Source organism: Chroicocephalus ridibundus, chromosome Z (assembly GCF_963924245.1).
Source record: "Chroicocephalus ridibundus chromosome Z, bChrRid1.1, whole genome shotgun sequence".
NCBI lineage: Eukaryota > Metazoa > Chordata > Aves > Charadriiformes > Laridae > Chroicocephalus > Chroicocephalus ridibundus.
This window is the reverse complement of record NC_086316.1, coordinates 55,995,749-56,016,586: the sequence shown is the minus strand read 5'-3', so window position 1 is coordinate 56,016,586 and position 20,838 is coordinate 55,995,749. Positions and strand designations below refer to the sequence as shown.

Sequence of the window (20,838 nt, the reverse complement as noted above, 5' to 3'; positions counted from 1 at the left end):
TCATCAACTAACGTCATGGGCAAAACAGACTCGACTTGGGGAAATTTATTTAATTTATTGCCAATCAAATAAGAATAGGGTAATGAGAAGTAAAATCAAATCTTAAAAACACCCTTCCCCCACCCCTCCCTTCTTTCTGGGCTCAGCTTCACTCCTAATTTCTTTACCTCCCCTCCTACCAGCAGCGCAGGGGGACAGGGAGTGGGGGTTGCAGTCAGTTCATCACATGTCTCTGCTGCTCCTTCCTCCTCATACTCATCCCCTGCCACAACCTGGGCTCCTCTCTCCAGTGAGTCAGAGATCCTGCCAGGAGCCTGCTCCAGCAGAGACTCTCCATTTGGTCACAGCCTCCTTTGGGCATCCACCTGCTCTGGCATGGGGTCCTCCATGGGCTGCAGGTGGCTATCTGCTCCACCATTAACTTCCGTGGGCTGCAGAGCCTGCCTCACCATGGTTTTCACCACAGGCTGCAGGGGAATCTCTGCTCCAGCACCTGGAGCACCTCCTCCCCTTCCTTCTTCACTGACCCTGGTGCCTGCAGAGTTATTGCCCTCACATAGTTTTAGTCCCCTCCTCCAGCTGCTTTTGCACACAACTTTTTCCCCTTCTTAAATATGTTACTCCAGAGGTGCTCCCACTGTTGCTGATGGGCTCAGCCCTGGCCAGCAGTAGGTCCATCTTGGAGCCAGCTGGCACTGTCTCTATTGGACATGGGGGAAACTTCTGGCAACTTCTCACAGAAGCCACACCAGTAGTTCCCCCACTAACAAAACCTTTCCACGCAAACCCAATAGAAGTTGTTTCTTCCTTTATCTCTGTGACTGATCTTTGGGCCTTTAGGGGCTCCTGATCACAGGCATTTCTGTGACTGGAGAGCTTTCTTTTCTGTGTACAAAAAAGGTGCGTACAGTTTACATACTTATTTGCTGTAAAAATAATTTTTAAAAATTCCAAAAATATTTCAATAAGCACACTCATTTATAGTAGAACTGCAATTCACATTCATTTTCTGCATTGATGGCTCAGAATTAATGACCTGTTAAGAATTTGAAAATTTTTCAAGGTTTTTCATAGAATCATAGAATTGCTGAGGTTGGAAGGGACCTTTAAGATCACTGAGTCCAACCTTTAACCTACCCTGACAAAAGACACTTCTAAACCATGTCCCTAAGTGCCCCATCTACCCTTTTTTTAAACACCTCTAGGGATGGTGAATCCACCACCTCCCTGGGCAGCCTATTCCAATGTTTAATAACCCTTTCAGTGAAAAAATGTTTCCTAATATCCAATCTAAACCTCCCCTGATGTAACTTGAACCCATTTCCTCTCGTCCTGTCACTTGTCACCAGGGAGAAGAGGTCAGCCCCCATGTCTCTACAACCTCCTTTCAGGTAGTTGTAGAGGGCGATAAGGTCTCCCCTCAGCCTCCTCTTCTCCAGGCTAAACAACCCCAGCTCCCTCAGTCGTTCTTCATAAGGTTTGTCCTCCAGACCCCTCACCAGCTTTGTAGCCCTTCTCTGGACACGCTCCAACACCTCAATGTCCCTCTTGTAGCGAGGGGCCCAAAACTGAACGCAGTACTCGAGGTGGGGCCTCACCAGTGTCGAGTACAGGGGGATGATCACTTCCCTAGTCCGGCTCACCACACTATTCCTGATAACAGGCTAGGATGCTGTTGGCCTTCTTGGCCACCTGGGCACACTGCTGGCTCGTATTCAGCTGGCTGTCAACCAACACCCCCAGGTCCTTTTCTGCCGGGCTGCTTTCGAGCCGCTCTGCCCCAATCCTGTAGCACTGCATGGGGTTGTTGTGACCCAAGTGCAGGACCCAGCATTTGGCCTTGTTGAACCTCATACCACTGGTCTCAGCCCATTGGTCCAGCCTGTCCAGATCCCTCTGCAGACCCAACCTACCCTCAAGCAGATCGACACGCCCGCCCAGTTTAGTGTCATCTGCGAACTTGCTGAGGGTGCATTCGATCCCTTCATCCAGATCATTGATAAAGATATTAAAGAGAACCGGCCCCAGCACCGAGCCCTGGGGGACCCCACTTGTGACCGGACACCAACTGGATTTAACTCCCTTTACCACCACTCTCTGGGCACGGCCATCCAGCCAGTTTTTTACCCAGCGAAGAGTACACCTGTCCAGGCCATGAGCAGCCAGTTTCTCCAGGAGAATGCTGTGGGAAACAGTGTCAAAAGCTTTGCAAAAATCCAAGTAGATAACATCCACAGCTTTTCCCTCATCCACTAAGTGGGTCACCTTATCGTAGAAGGATATTAGGTTTGATAGGCATGACCTGCCTTTCACAAACCCATGCTGACTGGGCCTGATCACCCTGTTCTCCTGCATGTGCCGTGTAATGGCACTGAGGAGGATCTGTTCCATGACCTTCCCAGGCACCGAGGTCAGACTGACTGGCCTGTAGTTCCCCGGATCCTCCTTCCGGCCCTTCTTGTGGATGGGTGTCACATTTGCTAACCTCCAGTCAGCTGGGACCTCCCCGGTTGTCCAGGACTGCTCATAAATGATGCAAAGTGGCCTGGTGAGCACTTCCGCCAGCTCTTTCAATACCCTTGGGTGGATCCCATCCGGCCCCATAGATTTGTGCACCTCCAGGTGCTGAAGCAGGTCCCTCACCGTTTCCCTTTGGATTACAGGGGCTTCATTCTGCTCCCCATCCCTGTCTTCTAGCTCAGGGGGCTGGGTACTCAGGGAACAACTGGTCCTACTGCTGAAGACTGAGGCAAAGACTTCATTAAGTACCTCAGCCTTTTCCTCATCCTTGGTCACTATGTTGCCAGCCCCATCTACTAGAGGACAGAGATAATCCTTAGTCCTCTTCTTATTGCTAATATATTTATAGAAACTTTTTTTGTTGTCCTTGACACCAGAAGCCAGGTTTAGTTCTAGCTGGGCTTTGGCCCTCCTGATTTTTTCCCTACATAGCTTCACTACCTCTTTGTAGCCCTCTTGAGTGGCCTGCCCTTCCTTCCAGAGGCCATAGATCCTCTTTTTTTCCCTAAGTTGCAACACTAGCTCCCTGTTTAGCCAGGCCGGTCTTTTTCCCTGACAGCTTGTCTTCTGGCACATGGGGACAGCCTGCTCCTGCGCCTTTAAGACTTCCTTCTTGAAAATCATCCAGGCTTCCTGGGCTCCTTTGCCCTGGAAGACTGCCACCCAGGGGACTTTGTCAACCAGGCTCCTGAAAAGCCCAAAGTCCGCCCTCCGGAAGTCCAAGGTAGCAGTTCTGCTGACCCCTCTCCTTGCTTCTAGCAGAATCGAAAACTCTATCATTTCATGGTCACTGTTCCCAAGACAGCCTCCAACCTTCACATCCCCCACAAGACCTTCCCTGTTTACAAACAACAGATCCAGCAGGGCACCTTCCCTAGTTGGCTCTCTCACTAGCTGTGTCAGGAAGTTATCCCCAGTACATTCCAGGAACCTTCTAGACTGTTCCCTCCCTGCTGTATTGTATTCCTAGCAGATGTCCGGCAAATTGAAGTCCCCTACGAGGACAAGAGCTCGCGATCTTGAGACTTCTCCCAGCCATTTATAGAATATTTCATCTGCCTCCTCATCCTGATGGGGCGGTCTATAACAGACTCCTACTACGATATCCTACTACGATCTGTAACAGACTCCTACTATGATATTTCGTTGAAACATAAGAGTAGCTGGAATGTCTGTGATGTGCATCTATGATACTGAGAGCATAATAATATTTCAGATTGGTGGAGGAGACTTCCTTAATCTTGAGCAATGGAAATTCTCTTTAAAAATTCTCAATAGCAGTAGTTAGGTACTTAACTGCATACGCTTCTGAGGGTAAAAGTGACTTTCTAAGAGCTTGTCTAAAAAAGCTACTGAAGAGTAAGGCAGAGTTGGAAAAAGTGCAATAGCTGCTGTTTTGCTTATGATTTTTGTGTGGACACTTTACACCCCAGAATTAGCTGATGTGAAAAGTAGAATTTGTGATTTAGTTTAACCTGTTACACTGCTGGTAGAAGTCACTGTAGAAATGCACTTTACACAATTTTAGGATATATGGATTGATTAAAATCACTGGATTTCTAGGTCTGTTGTTTGTGTGGGTTTTCTAATCATGTTGAAACAACTGGAAAGATAGTTGTTTCCAGGTCCTCTTTTTTAAAAGAATTTGAAGACTTCCAAACAAGTTCTTGGCGTGTGATCAAAAGCACCAGCTTTTATTGCTGTCTAGCAAAGAACTCACGAAGGAATTGTGTTCAGCCACTAAGTGTGTCCCCAGTGTCACGGGCAAGCTTGTGCAGCACATAGTAAAGCCTGTTCTCTTGGGCTGTGTGACTGAATGAAATCTATTGTGGCTCTGTAGATGGTAGAGTAACACTTCTCTGTTGAAGTAAAGACAGTCTTTAATGCTGTGGTACAGCTGTCAAAATGATAAGAATATTTAGATAATTGTATAAAAATAGACTCTATTTTCCTGTATTGGCAGTAATAAATATGTTGTTACAGATGGATTTAATTTTGCCCTGCTCTTACCTATTAAGCATATTCTGCATAGACCTTTTCCACACCCCGTTTCATTTGACCGCATTATTCTTCTTCCCACTTCCATCAGTTGCACCTCTGCTTATAGTAGATAAAGGTCAGCTTGTATCTATGATCCAGCTCAGGATGCTATTTTTTGCTGACTACTATTTAAATTTTCAGGCACGTACGTTTCTAGAGATTTTTCTTTGCTACTTGAAGGCAGCTCCATAAATCTTTGATAAGTGAAGGCTTTCCTTTATGAAAAAAACCCAACCCACTGTGTAGCTAGTGCAGTAGGTGTCTGCCATGCTAAGTTGCCTCTACTCAGTTTTTCCCTTTCAGATGTTCCCTCTTGTCACGCATTCCTCTGCTGTTTCATATATTTAAAGTAAGGAGGTTTTTCTGTGGCAGATTGGTTTGGGTTGGGTTTAACTTTGAACATTGGAGATTGCTAAGAAGTTTTGGGTGGCACCAGGAAGGTAGAACTATACAAATGGTAGTTGAAAACAGTTGGGATATTTTTAATGTATGCATGTATTTATATCTGTTATACCATTACCATACCCAGAAATTTTATGTTGCCTATTGAAAAATTAAATTCTCTCTCTTTCTATCTCCCCCTCTCCCTCTCTCCCTTCCCCTTCCCCCCCCCCACCTTATCCTCCCCTGGCAATTTAACAGGAGGCTGAATTTCAGTCATTAAGAGAAGCTCTCTCCTTTGTGTCATTAATTGATGGATATTACAGATTAACTGCGGATGCCCACCATTACCTCTGTAAAGAAGTAGCACCACCGTCAGTCCTTGAAAATATCCAAAGCAACTGCCATGGACCAATTTTGTAAGCGATTTTTTAGCAATTTAACAAGGTGATACTATTTTTGAAAGACTTTAGTTGACTGTGAACCATAATGGACATCTTGAAATGTGTATTTACTTTATTTATGTAACATAAAATGCTTTACAGTTCTCCTCTTATTTTTCACTTTTTGACGTACTATAAAAAATAAATGGAAAGATTCTGGTTTTAATTTTCTTCCCTTAGAATTCTTTTTTTTTCTGCAAGTGAAACAGGCAGCAAAGTCATGGTGCTGATTTTACAGAATTATAGTTACTATCATGGCAGCAACATACAGTGTCATAGACAGAGGATCTCATGTTTTCACTGCAGCCTCTATCAGTTATATTATCTGAGTTGCCATGGGGAAAAAGGCAAATTCAGGAAACACTCTCCTCAATATTTGTACAAGGATTGCAGTAAACTGCTAGGCATAGAAATTGGAGGTTTTGTCTGTTTTTAAGGAATGTTGTCTCCTTGTTTGCATTCTTTGTTGTGGTTTGTTTTTGTTTTTTATTAAAGGAAGACTTTAGTACCTCCATTGAATTTTTAAACTTTTTTTTTAATAGTTCATGTAGTATTGTTTGCCGAAGCACACATGGGAACTTAGAAATGTTTTGTTAGGCAGAATAAAATGGATATTTGCTGTAGCTATGGAAAGCTTGAAAGCTGTTACAGACAAGATATGTTGCATGAAACTACCACTGTTTACTCAGCTAATAAAGAGTAGTTCTGTAAATTTGCCAATGACAGGAAGAGGATAGGGGCTATAACCTTCAGAAGAGATGAAGGAGGAGTGGGATGGAGATCTATATAGTTCTAATCACATTTGTTGCACTAATGACTAATGCTATACCCTGGCCTTTATTTAGGGCTATTTAGAAGAATGTGCAATGAGTCTAGGCATTTTCAAGCCATTCTATTCTATTCCTCATTCCCTGAGTTGGACAGAAATAGTCAGTTAGCAAGGCTTGCTAAAGGGGAAATCGGCTCTTGTAGTAACAAACAATGTTTTGTTTGTTTTCAGCTCCTCTTTCTTGTTAGCCCTTTTCCAAGTTAAACCCACCTTCTTGCCTCACACAAATATTTTCCTTATTTATTAGTCAGTGTGATTACAGCTTCTTCCATATAATGGGTGTTGAAAGTCATATCATAAGCCTAGGGGAATGTACTTTTTTAGGCTGTAGGATTTGTCATCTAATAAATAATTGTGCTGGTTTTGGTATTAAGAATTTCTAATATACTGCTCTCTACGTAAGCAGCCAGCATGAATATTGGAAAATAAAGGGACAAAATAAAAGGAAGCTGTAAAACTTGAAAGTTTGAATTGTTGTTGTGTTAGATATCTGCTATTCTTGGATTTTGAAATTATGCAATGTTAAACATTTTCTTTTTACTATAGCATGGACTTTGCTATCAGTAAACTGAAGAAAGCGGGTAATCAGACTGGTTTCTACGTTCTTCGTTGCAGTCCTAAAGATTTTAAAAAATACTTCCTCACCTTTGCTATAGAGGTTTGTATTCTGCCTTAGATAGTACCTGTATAATCTTTATTTCATGATAATAATGATCCTGGGATGTTCAGTAAATGATTCTGGATTTTCTCTTCAGAATGATTGTCTTCTGTGTATATTCTATAGCTGCTTCTGTCAGATTGGCCAACTTTCAGGGTCTTGTGAGAAACATCAAAATATTTGTATGGTAAAGAATGACTAATGACATCCATATGCCTAGGAAAACAACACACGTAGAGGGAAGAGAGCCTTAGAGTTCAGAGGGTGGTGACATGGCCCTTGGGACTGTAGTAAATGTTTGGGTGGTGAAGCATTTTTGTTTTTTGTTTTTTTTTTTTTTTTTTTTTTAAGGTTTGGGTTTTTTTAGTTGGATTTTTTTCCCTGGGATTTCTGCCCACCCCTGTCCTTGCACCTCCTGAATAGGGCTTGCTTTGACTGAGTATACAGCCCTAGGTGATCTGAGAGTGTCTCTCCTTCACAGGTTCTTCTGGGTTCGTGTCCTGTCCCCATGCCCAGTGCTGGGCCAGTCAGATTAATTGGCAGCTGTTACATCAGTGCAGATGATCTGCTGGATATCTGGTGTTAGCTAGAATGGGAACCATCCCTGTAATGTCGGTGGTTCTCATGCAGCTAAAGAACCATATGTTCCTCTCCTCTGTGAGACTGTAGTTAGTGATAATACTGTACTTTAATATTGCTTTTACATAATTGCATGATTTTGTTCCAAGGATGGGCTTCTCTTTAATTAAATTAACAGAACTACCTTTTGGTTTTTAACTAGGGAAGGTGATACATGGGGTTTCCTGCTGGTTTGCAGCAAGCTAGCATGTTCACAAAATACTGTCACAGATATGAGTACATCTCTGAAAATGACAAAATAATGTTGAAGGAGAAGTAAACAGCCATTTTAAGGTCTGTTTCACAAAAATGTTGTGTCCAGTCAGTGAAGCGTGTGAGACATGGAATTTTTTAGACTAAGAGATCAGTCCCCAAGCAAGCTTAGAGAGTCAAAGTCAGAATCACGCTTGTGAGTTAAGCCTGCTACTAACTGACCTAGTCAATATTTTTTTTCTCTTGTTCTGAATCTTTCTGGGCAAGCCAATAGAAGGCTTTTGAGATTCAGAATTTGTTGGAACATTTTCTGCAGTGTTGACGTGAAGGACCATGAAAGCACTATTGAGAGCTCCTCTTGTTTAAAAATATTTAATGGGATCTTTTCAAGACTCATTGTAAAAATAATTCAGTGCATATTGAAAATCTGTGCTAGGAACTAATTGCTTAGAACTGTACTGTAGACAACGGAAAAATAGAAATACAGCTGAGATCTCCAAATGCTTGCCAAAACAACACGGAGCATGAGCATTTGGTCTATTGCTTCCAATAAAATTTTGTTTTGATGTTACCCTATTTAAAGGTGAAGAAGCTTTCATTACTAGCTCTGAAGGATTTTTCCTAGGATCCATTATCTGTTTTCTCAGCTCCATCTTTTCAGTTTTCGTAACGTTTGTTTTTCTTAGCATCAACATGTTAATTCCAGTGATGGGGGTAGAATCATGTTTTCTCAGAATCAATATTACATAGTGAGAACAAAATAACAAATTATGGTAATATTTTGCTGAAGCATTCCTTCTTTAATTATTAGAGTGCTATACTTTTAAATAAGCTTTCAAGTGCTAAATATTGATCAATTTTATTTTTAACGGAAAAAATCTTTGCAGCGTGACAATACCACTGATTATAAGCACTGCTTAATTACAAAGAATGAGAATGGAGAATATAATCTTAGTGGAACCAAGAGAAGTTTTGGTAATCTTAAGGATCTGTTGACCTGTTACCAGACAGAAACTGTCCGTTCTGACAGCATAATTTTCCAGTTCATCAAATGCTGTCCTCCAAAACCAAAAGGTAAGAGATTATTTCTAAACAGAAGGGTTTCCAACTTTTAGATTAAAGATTTAAAAATAAGTTAACGTTGAATAACACTCAGGTGCATAGATACTTATGTTTGTGTGGATTTTTTTAAATTTCATTGACCTATTTGTTCACCTTGTTAGTCATAGTTTTCAATCCTAGTGCCTACCAAATTTTACTTTAGTGTAAGATGGTCTTCCAGAAAGAATCATGGTAGCCAGTTTCATGATTAGAAGCAAAACTGGTTTCTTAATTGCAGTGGGTTGTGTGCAGCAGTGTTTCTTTTTCAATCAAGTCTTTTCATGTCTTGAGAAGGAAGGAGCTACTAAATGTATCCTTTCTCACTAAGAATAGTTCCATAAGCAATAGAACCAACAATGCCAGTGAATTTCTTTCATTGTTGATATATTAGCTGAATTATGCTGAGGCTGCAGTGTGCGTTCAGCTTCTTTTTAGCACTGAAAAATACACACAGAGCAGACCTTCTGCTTGAGTGGATTTTTCTTGAATTTACATTAAAGGTTTTTTCCTAGCTTTTTTATTCATAATATCTTTGTCCTTTATGAATTCTGATAATGTTTGCCCGTTTTGTCTATTGTAAGTAGTACTACTTACAGTTAATATTAGTTAGCCTTTGTCTCTATCCAAGTCCCTATTTAAACAAAAACTTAAAAGAACAGACTATTTGATATCACTTTTACCTCTCTTAAATTTGATTGAAATTAGCCAATGGATTCAAAAGCTTAGAAGAGATTTAACAATGATATGTGCACATTTCAGAGAATAACTTTTTAGCCTTATTTCCATCAAAACCAGAAATTTGTGTGCATCAGAATTATAAATTATTAAATAAATATAATTGCACATGCATGCACACATATACCCACAAATACGTGCCTCAGTTTTAGTTTTACTAACAGACCTGCCCTACTTTGTGAAGAGCGCTTTTTCAGACTCACTCAAGGAATGATTACTCTGTTAAACATAAGGCAGTGAGGATCACTAAAGTGCTGCCAAAGCAAAAATATGTAAAAGCTTTAAAGAGGCATCAGAAAGGTACGGACGTCTTTAATGGTATAACTTTGTAATATAAAAGAAGGAGGAGACTTACATTCCCTTTTTCCATTCATGATTGTTATTACAAATACTGCAGAATTTAAAATGTGAAAAAAGGCAGGAATATTTTCAGAGTATTTGTCAAAAGTAGGAGTGATTAAGAAGCTTAAATTAGCTGAGTGAACCTAAGTGTTCTTGCTGATTAGAAAAAATTAGACTTTGAATTTGTTTAATGAAATACTGTGTGGCTTTTTGAATAAACTTACGTCAGTGTGATACCTTCTATTTGTTGGATTAACAGCTTCTCATTAATTATATATAATTATATCATTCTGAATTTTTTTAGTTTCATATTTTTTTAGTTTTATATTTTACAAATTTACTTTGTTTTTCTTTTCTCCACCTTCTTTCCTCTCCTAGATAAATCAAATCTCCTAGTCTTCAGAAGCAATAGTGTTTCTGATGTACCTTCATCACCTACACTACAGAGGCACAATAATGTCAACCAGATGGTCTTTCACAAAATCCGGAATGAGGACTTGATATTCGTAAGTCCGTTAGTTGCTTCTTCCATGCAGATGATTGCTGTAATACACACTAAGCTGTAAAAAACTCAGTATGTGTTCAAAAGAGCTGTTTCTGAGCTAGGAGATTTTGCTGTGATCTTTACTTAGAGCTGTGAGAGAAAAGAATTTTTTTTTAAATTGTCATTAATACAAATAATTCGGGGGTTTTTTTTAAATAAGAAGTGTCCTTTTGACTACAATAGCAGTTGTTTTCTTCACATCTAGGGATGTCTAAATACTTCTTAATAACAGCAATTCCTTCCTCTCTCGTTCTTGCAGCAAAATATTTTCTGAGATCCTTGAGGAGTCAGTCAAAAATGAACAAATAATTAAGCTGTTTATGATATAGTTGCTTCCTTGTGCCCTCACTCTTATTGTAGAGGTGTGCTAACTATAAAGATTTGCGTATGTACTATTTAGAGTAGTTGTTGTAGAGATCTTTTGCAAAACAGGCAGAGATTTCTGATTTTTTTCCCGTCTGTATTGTTAATCTCTTTTAGGAGGAGAGTCTTGGACAGGGCACATTTACTAAGATTTTCAAAGGTGTAAGGAAAGAAGTGGGAGACTATGGCCAGCTCCATCAAACTGAAGTTCTTTTAAAGGTGCTGGATAAAGTGCATAGAAACTACTCGGAGGTAGGTGTGGTTGTTGACTACTGTATAACGTTTGTCCATGCTATGCTGAGCATTACTTTTTCTTACAGTAAATGAATACTTTTTATATGGTAGAGGGTTGTATGTTGAACCAAGCTCATTCTTGGCCTTGTGATGCTGCGAGGATGGATTTTGAGACTGGCTTTGGGAAGTACGCTTATGTAATTTATTTCCCCTCTCCCTACCATCTGCCAGAGAATTCAGAGCTACCCGCTGGTTGCGAGAGAACAGTTTCTTTGTACGATGCAACTACCACAGGAGAGGTGGAATGGCCACAGAATTGCTTTTACCAGTAAATTCATTATGTACAGATGAGGCACCAACATTTACGGAAAATTGCTTTCTTTTGGTAGACTATCTTCAATGTTTTGTAGTCATACTGATTCTCCAGTAAAATCAGTGTTTTGCATCAAGCCTTTAAAAATCCGAAGTATCTGTGTATGAGAAACACTTGCCATATGTAGAATCATTTGTATTCACTTACACTTTTCACTGCTCGAGTGAAGCTGTGAGGTAGCCTGAAATGCCTTTGTGCAGAAACCAATACACTGGTAATGTAATAGAGCCCAAGATTGTGAATGGGAGAATTTAATTTTGAAGACTTTAACAAGATGTGATAGTGCTTAATATATTAATGTAACTTTATATGGCTGTTTGTTGTTCATTTTGATTATATAATTGTATCAAATTCCTAATTAATCTAGCTGTATTTACAGCAAGCCAAAGGAACTATTCATTGTTTACCAACCTTTTCGGTTACTTAAGACAAATTTATATGAAAACGTAAGCAAAAACGGAAGAGACATTTCAGATAGTTAGTATTCATAAGCAATGTAGGCGTACAATTTCGACAGTTGAAAACAATAAAGAAACTATAACCTATATTTTAATTGTAATAAGCTGGGTAATATACTCTACATTCTAAAGTTAGGTGAAAATCAGTTGTTAAAAGGACTAAGAGTACAGAGGTGTAGTCGCCTGAAGGAAAATGTGCTAACTTTGACCTTTTTTTGTTGGGTGAATAATCAGTACACAAGCAAGTGTAGTTGGAGATGCCACTGAAAAGAATAAAAAAATGACTAAAGAAGTAAAAGCATCTGAAACCTTCCTGAGAAGGTTAGGTAAGGTCTCGCAGTAGTGGATGAGTGATATAATACTTCTTGTCTTTTAACTTAATAATGTGCTATCAAGAAATAAATTGGAAACTGAATAGTGCATTATGAAAGAATAAATTGGAAACTGAGTTTTCACTGTGTCATGAATTTGTCTGTGGTTTACTTAGTTAACTGACACAGAAGAAAAGATTCTTTTTAAAATGCGGAGACAGACCTGCCTGCAGAAAAAGAGATTGCTGACCTCTCTGAAATGTGAATTACCAGTTATTTTAAAAAAACCCAAAAAAACCACAAACAAACAAACAAAAAAAAACAACCAAAAAAAAACCACCCCAAAAACAAACAAACAAAAAAACCCACAAAACCAAGAAAAACTTCAATCAACCACAAACAATATAAAATATGTTACATAGGATATTTGCAATGAGAAGAAAGTTTAAATGTTTTAAAAAATGTATATATGTTAATAAATTTATTAGAAATCATGTAATCTTTTGGGGGTTTGTTTTCACTGATATTTATTCTCTCTCGATCTCTCTCTCCCTTTCTTCAAAGTCTTTCTTTGAGGCAGCAAGTATGATGAGCCAGCTTTCTTACAAACATTTGGTGTTAAATTATGGAGTCTGCGTATGTGGAGAGGAGAGTAAGTAGAAATGATCTTTTTGTACTAATTTCGTACAGCTGTCATTAGAGTTTGCCATTGGTTCTGGGTAAAGGCTGGGGGGGGGGGAACCTAAACAAAACAACCTGTTGCACCAGCTGGACAACCAATACATATTCACATTGCGGTAGTATTGGTCTTGGCGTCTTGAGAACTGGTTAGTATGGTGATAACGAAAAAAAATGGAAAAATCATGTAAATACAGTCAGTATAACAGTAATCTTTGTAAATGACTCGCAGCCATGTCTGTTGTATCTGAAAATCTCACTTTTGAAAAGTTTTGCTGAACTTCTGAAATGAGCTTTTGAAATGACAGAAAAATTACACAATATTGCACCCATATTGTATCAACTGTGGTTAGCTGGAAAGGGAAGTGCTTGGCTACCCAATAAAATCTTCATTTATTATGATCAGAAACACAGAAACTGCTACCCTTTCCCTGTCGTGTGCTGACTTTGTGAGCACAGACGGTTTTGGGAAGTTTGGTTTAGAGATCCCGTTCTGAAAGCATGAGGTCCCATTATTCAACAAAAACACTATGAAATGTTAACAAAGGTAAAACCTTTGCATTGTCTACAGAAGTAGAATGTATTTTCAGTTCAGCTTACTGCATTGCGACTATGTATTAATAAGGTTTTTTAAGAACACCTGAAATACATTTATAACATCTTGTAATGAAATGTGAATTTTGGATGATTGTCATATGCTTGTGTGCGCTATCTTCAAATATGCACTGCTGGGTCTCACTTTGGCAGTTTTTCCTCTTCGTTCAGTCTTTGGGCAGAAATGTCAGTTTGCCCTAAACGTTTTTGTTTATACATTGATATTGCTGTACACTGCTATGCTTTATTAGAAGTTACATTATTTATTGTGCATTTCAAGTGAGGGTGGAAGGATGCCCACTGGATTTGTTAAGGTGGAAACATGTTCTCTGAAAAACTATTAAATCCAGTAATTTTGCATTGAAGAAGAAATCAGGCAAACTTCCATACCCTGAAGAACTATAAAGAACGTAGAATATTTGTGGCATACTCAGATGTCATATAGCTTCAAATTTATAGTTAGTTCACCTATCAAGATATCAAAGAAAGGGATGAGTAGTACTAGAGTAATGAATCTGTCCTGAAATTCCATTATTTGTTGTTGGTTTTAATTGTTACTTTGTTTACCATTTTTAAATCAGACATCCTTGTACAAGAATATGTAAAATTTGGATCCTTGGACACATATTTGAAAAAGAACAAAAACGTCATCAATATCTTGTGGAAGCTTGAAGTAGCCAAACAGTTGGCATTAGCCATGCATTTTCTGGTAAGTAGTTTATTCGCCAGTTTTGTTAATGGCTGAATTCAAACGTTTCTGGCTAATACATGTAGAATGGCTGAGCTATTATGCTACTACGTGAAACTCTAGAGGGTATTTGAAGATAGGCTAGGCATGTCACAGGTAGTTAGTGGACAGACAAGGACAGATCTTTGTATCTTGCACAAAGTGCAATTTAATTTCCCATTCTTTTTTAATGCTTTGTGTTTTAGTGTGAAATAAAGACATATTTCTAGTAATAATTTCCCCCCACACCCTCTCCCTCCCTTCAGGAATCTAACCTTCCTGGTTTTCCCACCTCAGCTCATGATGCTGGACATAAACTATTTCCTGGTAGTGTTAGTAGTTAACCACTGGGAAGGGAAGCCATTGTACTGTTCAAACTGCTAGTACATTCTTTTTGTGCATTAGATCCCAACATTACAGTCTGTTTGATTCAACATAAAGGCTGTTATTCGAGACAAGATATGCGATTAGATGATTCTTCACTTTAACAGAGCTTAAATGTTCTTGTATTCATTTTAAAAGGATCATACTGATGGATCAGTATTCTTCAGAGTTAACGTACATCAAATAGTTTTAAACTTGAAACTGTAGGTAAATAATTAAAATAAATGAAAATTGGCTAGAAACTATAACTCTGAGAGGAGCTGAAAAAATGTCTGAGATTTGATTAACTTAATCTATGATCATTATTTTCTTTGCTGATGTTTCCCTTGTCCTGTAAAGTACTGGTTTTTTAATACTTTTAAAATACCTCTTCAACTGTAAGATTTTTTTTGACAGTATGTAAAACATGCATTCCTGTTCATAGGAGGATAAAGGCCTTGTTCATGGGAATGTCTGTGCGAAAAACATCTTGCTTATCAGAGAGGAAGACAGGAAGTCTGGAAACCTTCCGTTTATAAAACTGAGTGATCCTGGAATTAGTATCACAGTTTTGCCAAGAGATAGTAAGTCTTTGTGTCAGCTTTCTTGTTTAATGCTTCAGACTTGAAAAATAAGTTTGGGTTGGTTTTTTTTCTGACCACCATCTAAGGTACTTCTATTACAGTAAGTTCCTTCATCCATCTGTCACTTCAAAATATCTGCAGTCCTAGTCAGCAGTTTCAAGTGTATCTTCTTTATCAGCAAATAGCTACAGGAAATAAAGCCACAGTTCTCCATTGTATGAGGGGTTTTTTCCTGCTGTTCCCATTTTCAACTTTTTTTTTCACTGGCAGTACTATTAGGATGCTATAATGCACCATGAGTAGGTCTGTTGCATTTGCAGGTAGCTGCTGGACTTTGTATCCTATTATTGATCAAGATTAAATTGATGTATTTTATAGCTTGAAGAAGCTTTCAGAATTGAAAGTAAAAGCACTTTTGAAAATGCTGCCTGGCAGTTGAAAATCATCTTCAGTGCATTTCTTGGTGAATACTTGAAGCGTCACCACTTGATGATCCTAAAAATACTGGACTATCATCTGCCATTGAGGCTGTTCTAATGCTTTATAAACAGTAACATTAGTTAAATGAAATGAAAAGAGTGTGCAAGGTTGTTATGCTAATGAAACTGAAGTGACCTTACTATTCTTTATATAGTCTTTTTAATCATTTTGGAAAAATGAACACACTTTATACTTGGTAAATTTATACATGCCAAAAGAAATAATACATCTAAAAGACTATAAGCAATGCAGAGTTATTATTTTCCAATAAACTGTTTAAGCTCTCCCTTTTTAAATGAGAAGCCTACATTAATCTTAACGGTTCTCTTTTTAAGGAGCTCTAAATCTACATCAGTACAATACCATCTTTTAACTTGTTACTACAATTAGTATCAAGTTTAAAAAATCAAATATTATGGAATTCCTTGTTATGGCATCTTTTGATGTGCTGTAATGTGCCAACCATGAGCAAAGTACTTCTTACTCTTTGCCAGATAGTTCCTTTGTTCCAGCTACTAAATCTTGGTAAAGTTGGGGGAAATTAAGAAGTCGGAGCAAAATTATAATGTGGAAATGATGTTAAGGAAGCTTTATAACGTTAGGCTCATTTTACAATAAAACTTGTGTTCCTCCACTCTGATTTATAAGTATTATTTTTGTACACATTCTGTAGCTTTTTTTTTTTTGGGCAGGAACAAAAACTTAGAAAGGTATTAAAAGCATATTATAGAATGAAATACCTATGTAAACTAAAGTAACTTTTACTATATCAAGTATGTTATAGAATTTTCTGGTTTTATTATTCATCTTAACATGAAGTTTCCTTTGTGTGATTGCACAGTTCTTCTTGAGAGAATACCATGGGTTCCACCTGAATGTATTGAGAATCCCAAACAATTGAGCCTGGCCACCGACAAATGGAGTTTTGGTACTACTTTGTGGGAAATCTGCAGTGGAGGAGACAAACCTCTGAGTGCACTGGATTCTTCAAGAGTAAGTATTCCTAGGTCTGCAGTCATGAAAGTTCTTTGGATGCTTCTAATTTAAAACATCTGCTGTTGTAAATACATAAGTATGTAGAGTGGTGTGGCCCATGACTACTGTAGGAAAAGGATGTTTTTACTCATAATGATCAGAAGTGATAATTTGAGGTTTGGGTTTATGTTGTTTGTTTTGATTTTTACAGGGACAAAGTACAGCGTTGCCTGTATTATCTTATTCATGTTTCTGTTGCTTTGTTGCAACAGTGTATCACTTTAAACAAAAAGTATTCCTAGCAATGTACATGGATTTTGATTTTGGCATTTTTCTAGTAATTGAACACCTCAAATACCGTAAGACTTTGTGTGTTGCAGACAATTCTACTATTTAAGCTAAACCAGAAATGGTAACTTTGTCTCAGCTAGGGGCAGGGGTTGAAGGGGAAACACATTCCATAAAAATATTATTTCTTATGTATTTGCTTCCTTAGTTGGAAGCAAAAAGATTATTTCCTTTACTGTGCTACAAAAAGACTTGTAGTAGTATTTTTATAAATGGACTGTTACTTTCTCACTAAGCCTGATCTGACTTCTCTCATGTTATAATCAGCTTTTCCCATAAGCTCCAAGGTCTGCCTAGACCTAACTTATAGGTACGTAAGTATTTCAGAAGTGGCCCTTCTTTCCTGTACTGATCGACATTCTTTCATAATAACTCATGAAGCTTTTTACAACTGGAGGAGCTCAGCCAGCTCACAGGTGGATAGTATTTTCTGCTGGACCTGATCTAGTTGAGGTTTTAATGAAATTACCAACAAAGGAGATACCATCTTTCCCATTATCATTTTCTGTTTTTATATCTACTACCAGTAACTGACTGGTAATTTCAGAACTGATTACATTATTCCAGTGTTGCCACATTGTCAGCTTTGGCTTTTGATATAAGTTTGGCCAGATGTACATTTGATGAGAAAACAGGTCTGGCTGCTCTGGTGAGAATGTTAAGGCTTTTGCACCTCTTTGTGGTTGTATATTAAAATGGCTTTTATCTTTTTAATTCCAGAAACTACAGTTTTATGAGGATAGGCACCAGCTTCCTGCCCCCAACTGGACAGAACTAGCAAACCTTATAAACAACTGTATGGATTATGAGCCAGACTTCAGGCCTTCATTTAGAGCAATTATACGTGACTTGAATAGTTTGTTCACTCCAGGTGAGTCTGTGATACAAGAACGCTCCAGACAAAAAGATCCCTGATTCCTTTTGTTTCATTTTCATACCGTGCATTCCCTTTTGGTATGTTGACCCACAACCACTCTCCGAAGCAGCCTCAGAAATCTGAATTTGTAAGGACTGTATGTTACTGCTATTTTAGTTTGTTCTAAAAGAGAACACATTAAAAGTTATGATTATCATTCAAAGCAGTTTTCTGGTTTGATTAATGTCTATCCCAAACATTCTAGTCTCTTAACCAAGTATGTTATGTTTGTGACTGTCTTTTTCCTCTATAAAATATGTAGGTATCTTTCTTATTTCCAAGTGGCAGGTGCATATTATCACAAGCCCTTGTGAAGCTTACACTTTTCCCCTCTGCAGTAGTGGAGTTGTTGCACAATAGTTGCTAAATTTGAAGTACAATAGCCTGCAAAAAAGAAAATAAGGAAATAAAAGCAAGACTCACTATGAGTCGATTCAAGTCATTTGGCTTTTTTGTAATACATCTTTGTCTTTTACTGCAAATTATTATATAGAAATTAAGGTAGTTGTTAATATTCTACTGAGTTTGGGGTATGCCAAGCAAAGGTAGAACATGCCATGATTGTAGTAAGTGTCTTCATTCACCTATTCACATCTCTGTGCCTCCTGTTCGCTTTCTCTCTTCCCTTCTTCCTCCTACCCCTCAGATTACGAGCTGTTGACAGAAAGTGATATGTTGCCAAATATGAGAATTGGAGCACTTGGATTTTCTGGTGCTTTTGAAGATCGGGACCCAACACAATTCGAAGAAAGACATCTGAAGTTTTTACAGCAACTTGGCAAGGTAGTATGTTTCAAAAATCTCTAATTGACTAGAAAAGAACTATCTTTTTCAGTTGTCTTCTGATGACCCCATGTACAATTATTTACATTGGAACTTCTGTTGCAGAAATTAAAAATTTCAGTAATATCTGACCACAACATGTAGTTTCTTTTGGATCTTTTTTGGTTTCACAATATAATCCGATAGAAGAAAGGTAGCTTTCTTCTATCGGAAGGTAGAAAGTATAATTAATTCAGTCACACCAAAAAGCTAAAATCTTTTTCAGTAATGCAGAGCTGCATCTGACATAATCTTATTTTTTTTATTTTTTTTTTTAGTATTTGGTATTAATGTAAAATGTCCTGCATAGATCTACTGGGGCTGGGGGTTTTGTGCATGCATATTCTAGAAGTCTCAATATGCAGTCCCTAAATTCAGTAACGTCTTTGAGATATAGGTAGGCATTGAAATTTTTAGGTTTTAGAAATCAGCATTTGGAGGAGGATGGTGCCAGACTCTTTTCAGTGGTCCCAGTGACAGGACAAGGGGCAATGGGCACAAGTTGGAACACAGGAAGTTCCGTTCAAATACACGGAAAAACTTCTTTATGGTGAGGGTGACAGAGCACTGGAACAGGCTGCCCAGGGAGGCTGTGGAGTCCCCTTCTCTGGAGATTTTCAAGACCCGCCTGGATGCAGCCCTGAGGGACATGCTTTAGGCAATCCTGCTCTAGCAGGGGAGTTGGACTAGATGATCTCTAGAGGTCCCTTCCAACTCTGAAGATTCTGTGATTTGGTTACTAGTACTGCAAGTCATTGCAGCCTGGCTGTGTGGAAGCATGCCGAGACAGATGGCCAAGTGCAGCTGGCAGATCCTCACCCAAGTAGCATTTTTCCAGAATGGTTCCTTGCTGGTTTATGTTTTTTATTGACATGATAGCTATATATTCCTTTGACTCCACGTACTAGCAAAAGCCAGCCTGAAAGTGAAGCAGCAAAACTACTTCTATTTGCAGGTGTTTGGTTGTTGACTGTAAATGGTAGCACAGCACAGGGAGAAGAACAGAATGGGTAGGTGATCGCTGCATAAAGGCAGATAAAGAACATATCAGGGATGAAGGCAGAACATTGAAACAAATGAGGGAGGAACCACCAAGAAACAGAGGAGAACTAAGAACCAAGAGGAACCTAAATGCAGGAGGTTTTGCACGGGCAGGTAAAGCAGTATCCCAACTGACAGTTTGGAAGTGCAAGTGGAAATTTGTAAAGAAGAGGAAGAAAATGAATGGACATTACCCTCTCTCCTTGGCCTCCTTTACTGTCATGCTGTTTGCTTCTTTATAGAACTGTTAGCTGTGATCCTGCACTCTTTCTTTCTCAGGGAAGTTTTGTGGCATTCCACTTAATTAATTGCGGTCACCTTAAATGCTGCTACAGTGAGCACTGAAGCAGTATGAACAAGCATTAAGGAAGAGACAATGATGTAGACTTGTTTTTAATTCAAGTATTTCCATTTGTGATCTAGGGAAATTTTGGCAGTGTTGAAATGTGCCGATATGACCCCCTGCAGGATAACACTGGGGAGGTGGTGGCTGTGAAAAAGCTGCAGCATAGCACAGAAGAGCACCTTAGGGACTTTGAAAGAGAAATTGAAATACTTAAATCTCTGCAGCACGATAACATCGTTAAATACAAAGGAGTATGCTACAGCGCAGGTATGTACTATGTTGAATATACCTTCAGGTGTACACCTAAGCAAGCATACTGAGAAATTCAGAGAGATAAGTGTTTATGAAAGTCACTGACTGGTCCTAAGTTTACCAGAACTTAGAGAGTACAAACCAAAGGAAGCAGTGTCTGTCGTGTACTACTCAGCACAACGTGGACATTTTATTCAGTCAGCTTATTGCATAGTTTGATTGATTTAGAGAAAGTATGATTTTGACTAGTTACCCAGTTCCTTTATCACAAAGCACAAAAGTCTTCCTAGAAAGAAGTATTTAGGATTAAGTAGGAAAATGCAACCATTTTGTAGCTGTTATTGTTTTTTGCTCAATGTAATGTCCCAGTCTGGATATTACTAATTGTTGTACAGCCTATATGGTAAAAGACTAGACAGGAGAAAGTTTCAGAAACAGATGTGTTTGAGTGAATTGTTGATGCTGTTAAAGTTGATGAATGAAAACATTGGTTCTGCTCAGGATCTGCTGTAGAACGAAGGCTATTGGGTTCAAACTCAGACTAAGTTT

General features: G+C 38.6%; 1 protein-coding gene across 11 annotated transcripts in view; it reads left to right on the top strand.

Moving 5' to 3' along the window:
• The window catches only part of JAK2 (Janus kinase 2), a 97,054-nt gene that overhangs the window by 60,396 nt on the left and 15,820 nt on the right, over nucleotides 1–20,838 (top strand). For all 11 annotated transcript variants that reach the window (XM_063319328.1, XM_063319321.1, XM_063319322.1 and 8 more), the window contains 12 exons: nucleotides 5,203–5,360; nucleotides 6,760–6,871; nucleotides 8,590–8,776; nucleotides 10,259–10,386; nucleotides 10,905–11,039; nucleotides 12,728–12,815; nucleotides 14,017–14,144; nucleotides 14,971–15,109; nucleotides 16,431–16,582; nucleotides 17,633–17,783; nucleotides 18,475–18,611; nucleotides 20,115–20,304. In XM_063319328.1, the coding sequence (XP_063175398.1) occupies nucleotides 5,203–5,360; nucleotides 6,760–6,871; nucleotides 8,590–8,776; nucleotides 10,259–10,386; nucleotides 10,905–11,039; nucleotides 12,728–12,815; nucleotides 14,017–14,144; nucleotides 14,971–15,109; nucleotides 16,431–16,582; nucleotides 17,633–17,783; nucleotides 18,475–18,611; nucleotides 20,115–20,304 (1,705 nt within the window). The remainder of the gene's footprint in view (nucleotides 1–5,202; nucleotides 5,361–6,759; nucleotides 6,872–8,589; nucleotides 8,777–10,258; nucleotides 10,387–10,904; nucleotides 11,040–12,727; nucleotides 12,816–14,016; nucleotides 14,145–14,970; nucleotides 15,110–16,430; nucleotides 16,583–17,632; nucleotides 17,784–18,474; nucleotides 18,612–20,114; nucleotides 20,305–20,838) is intronic.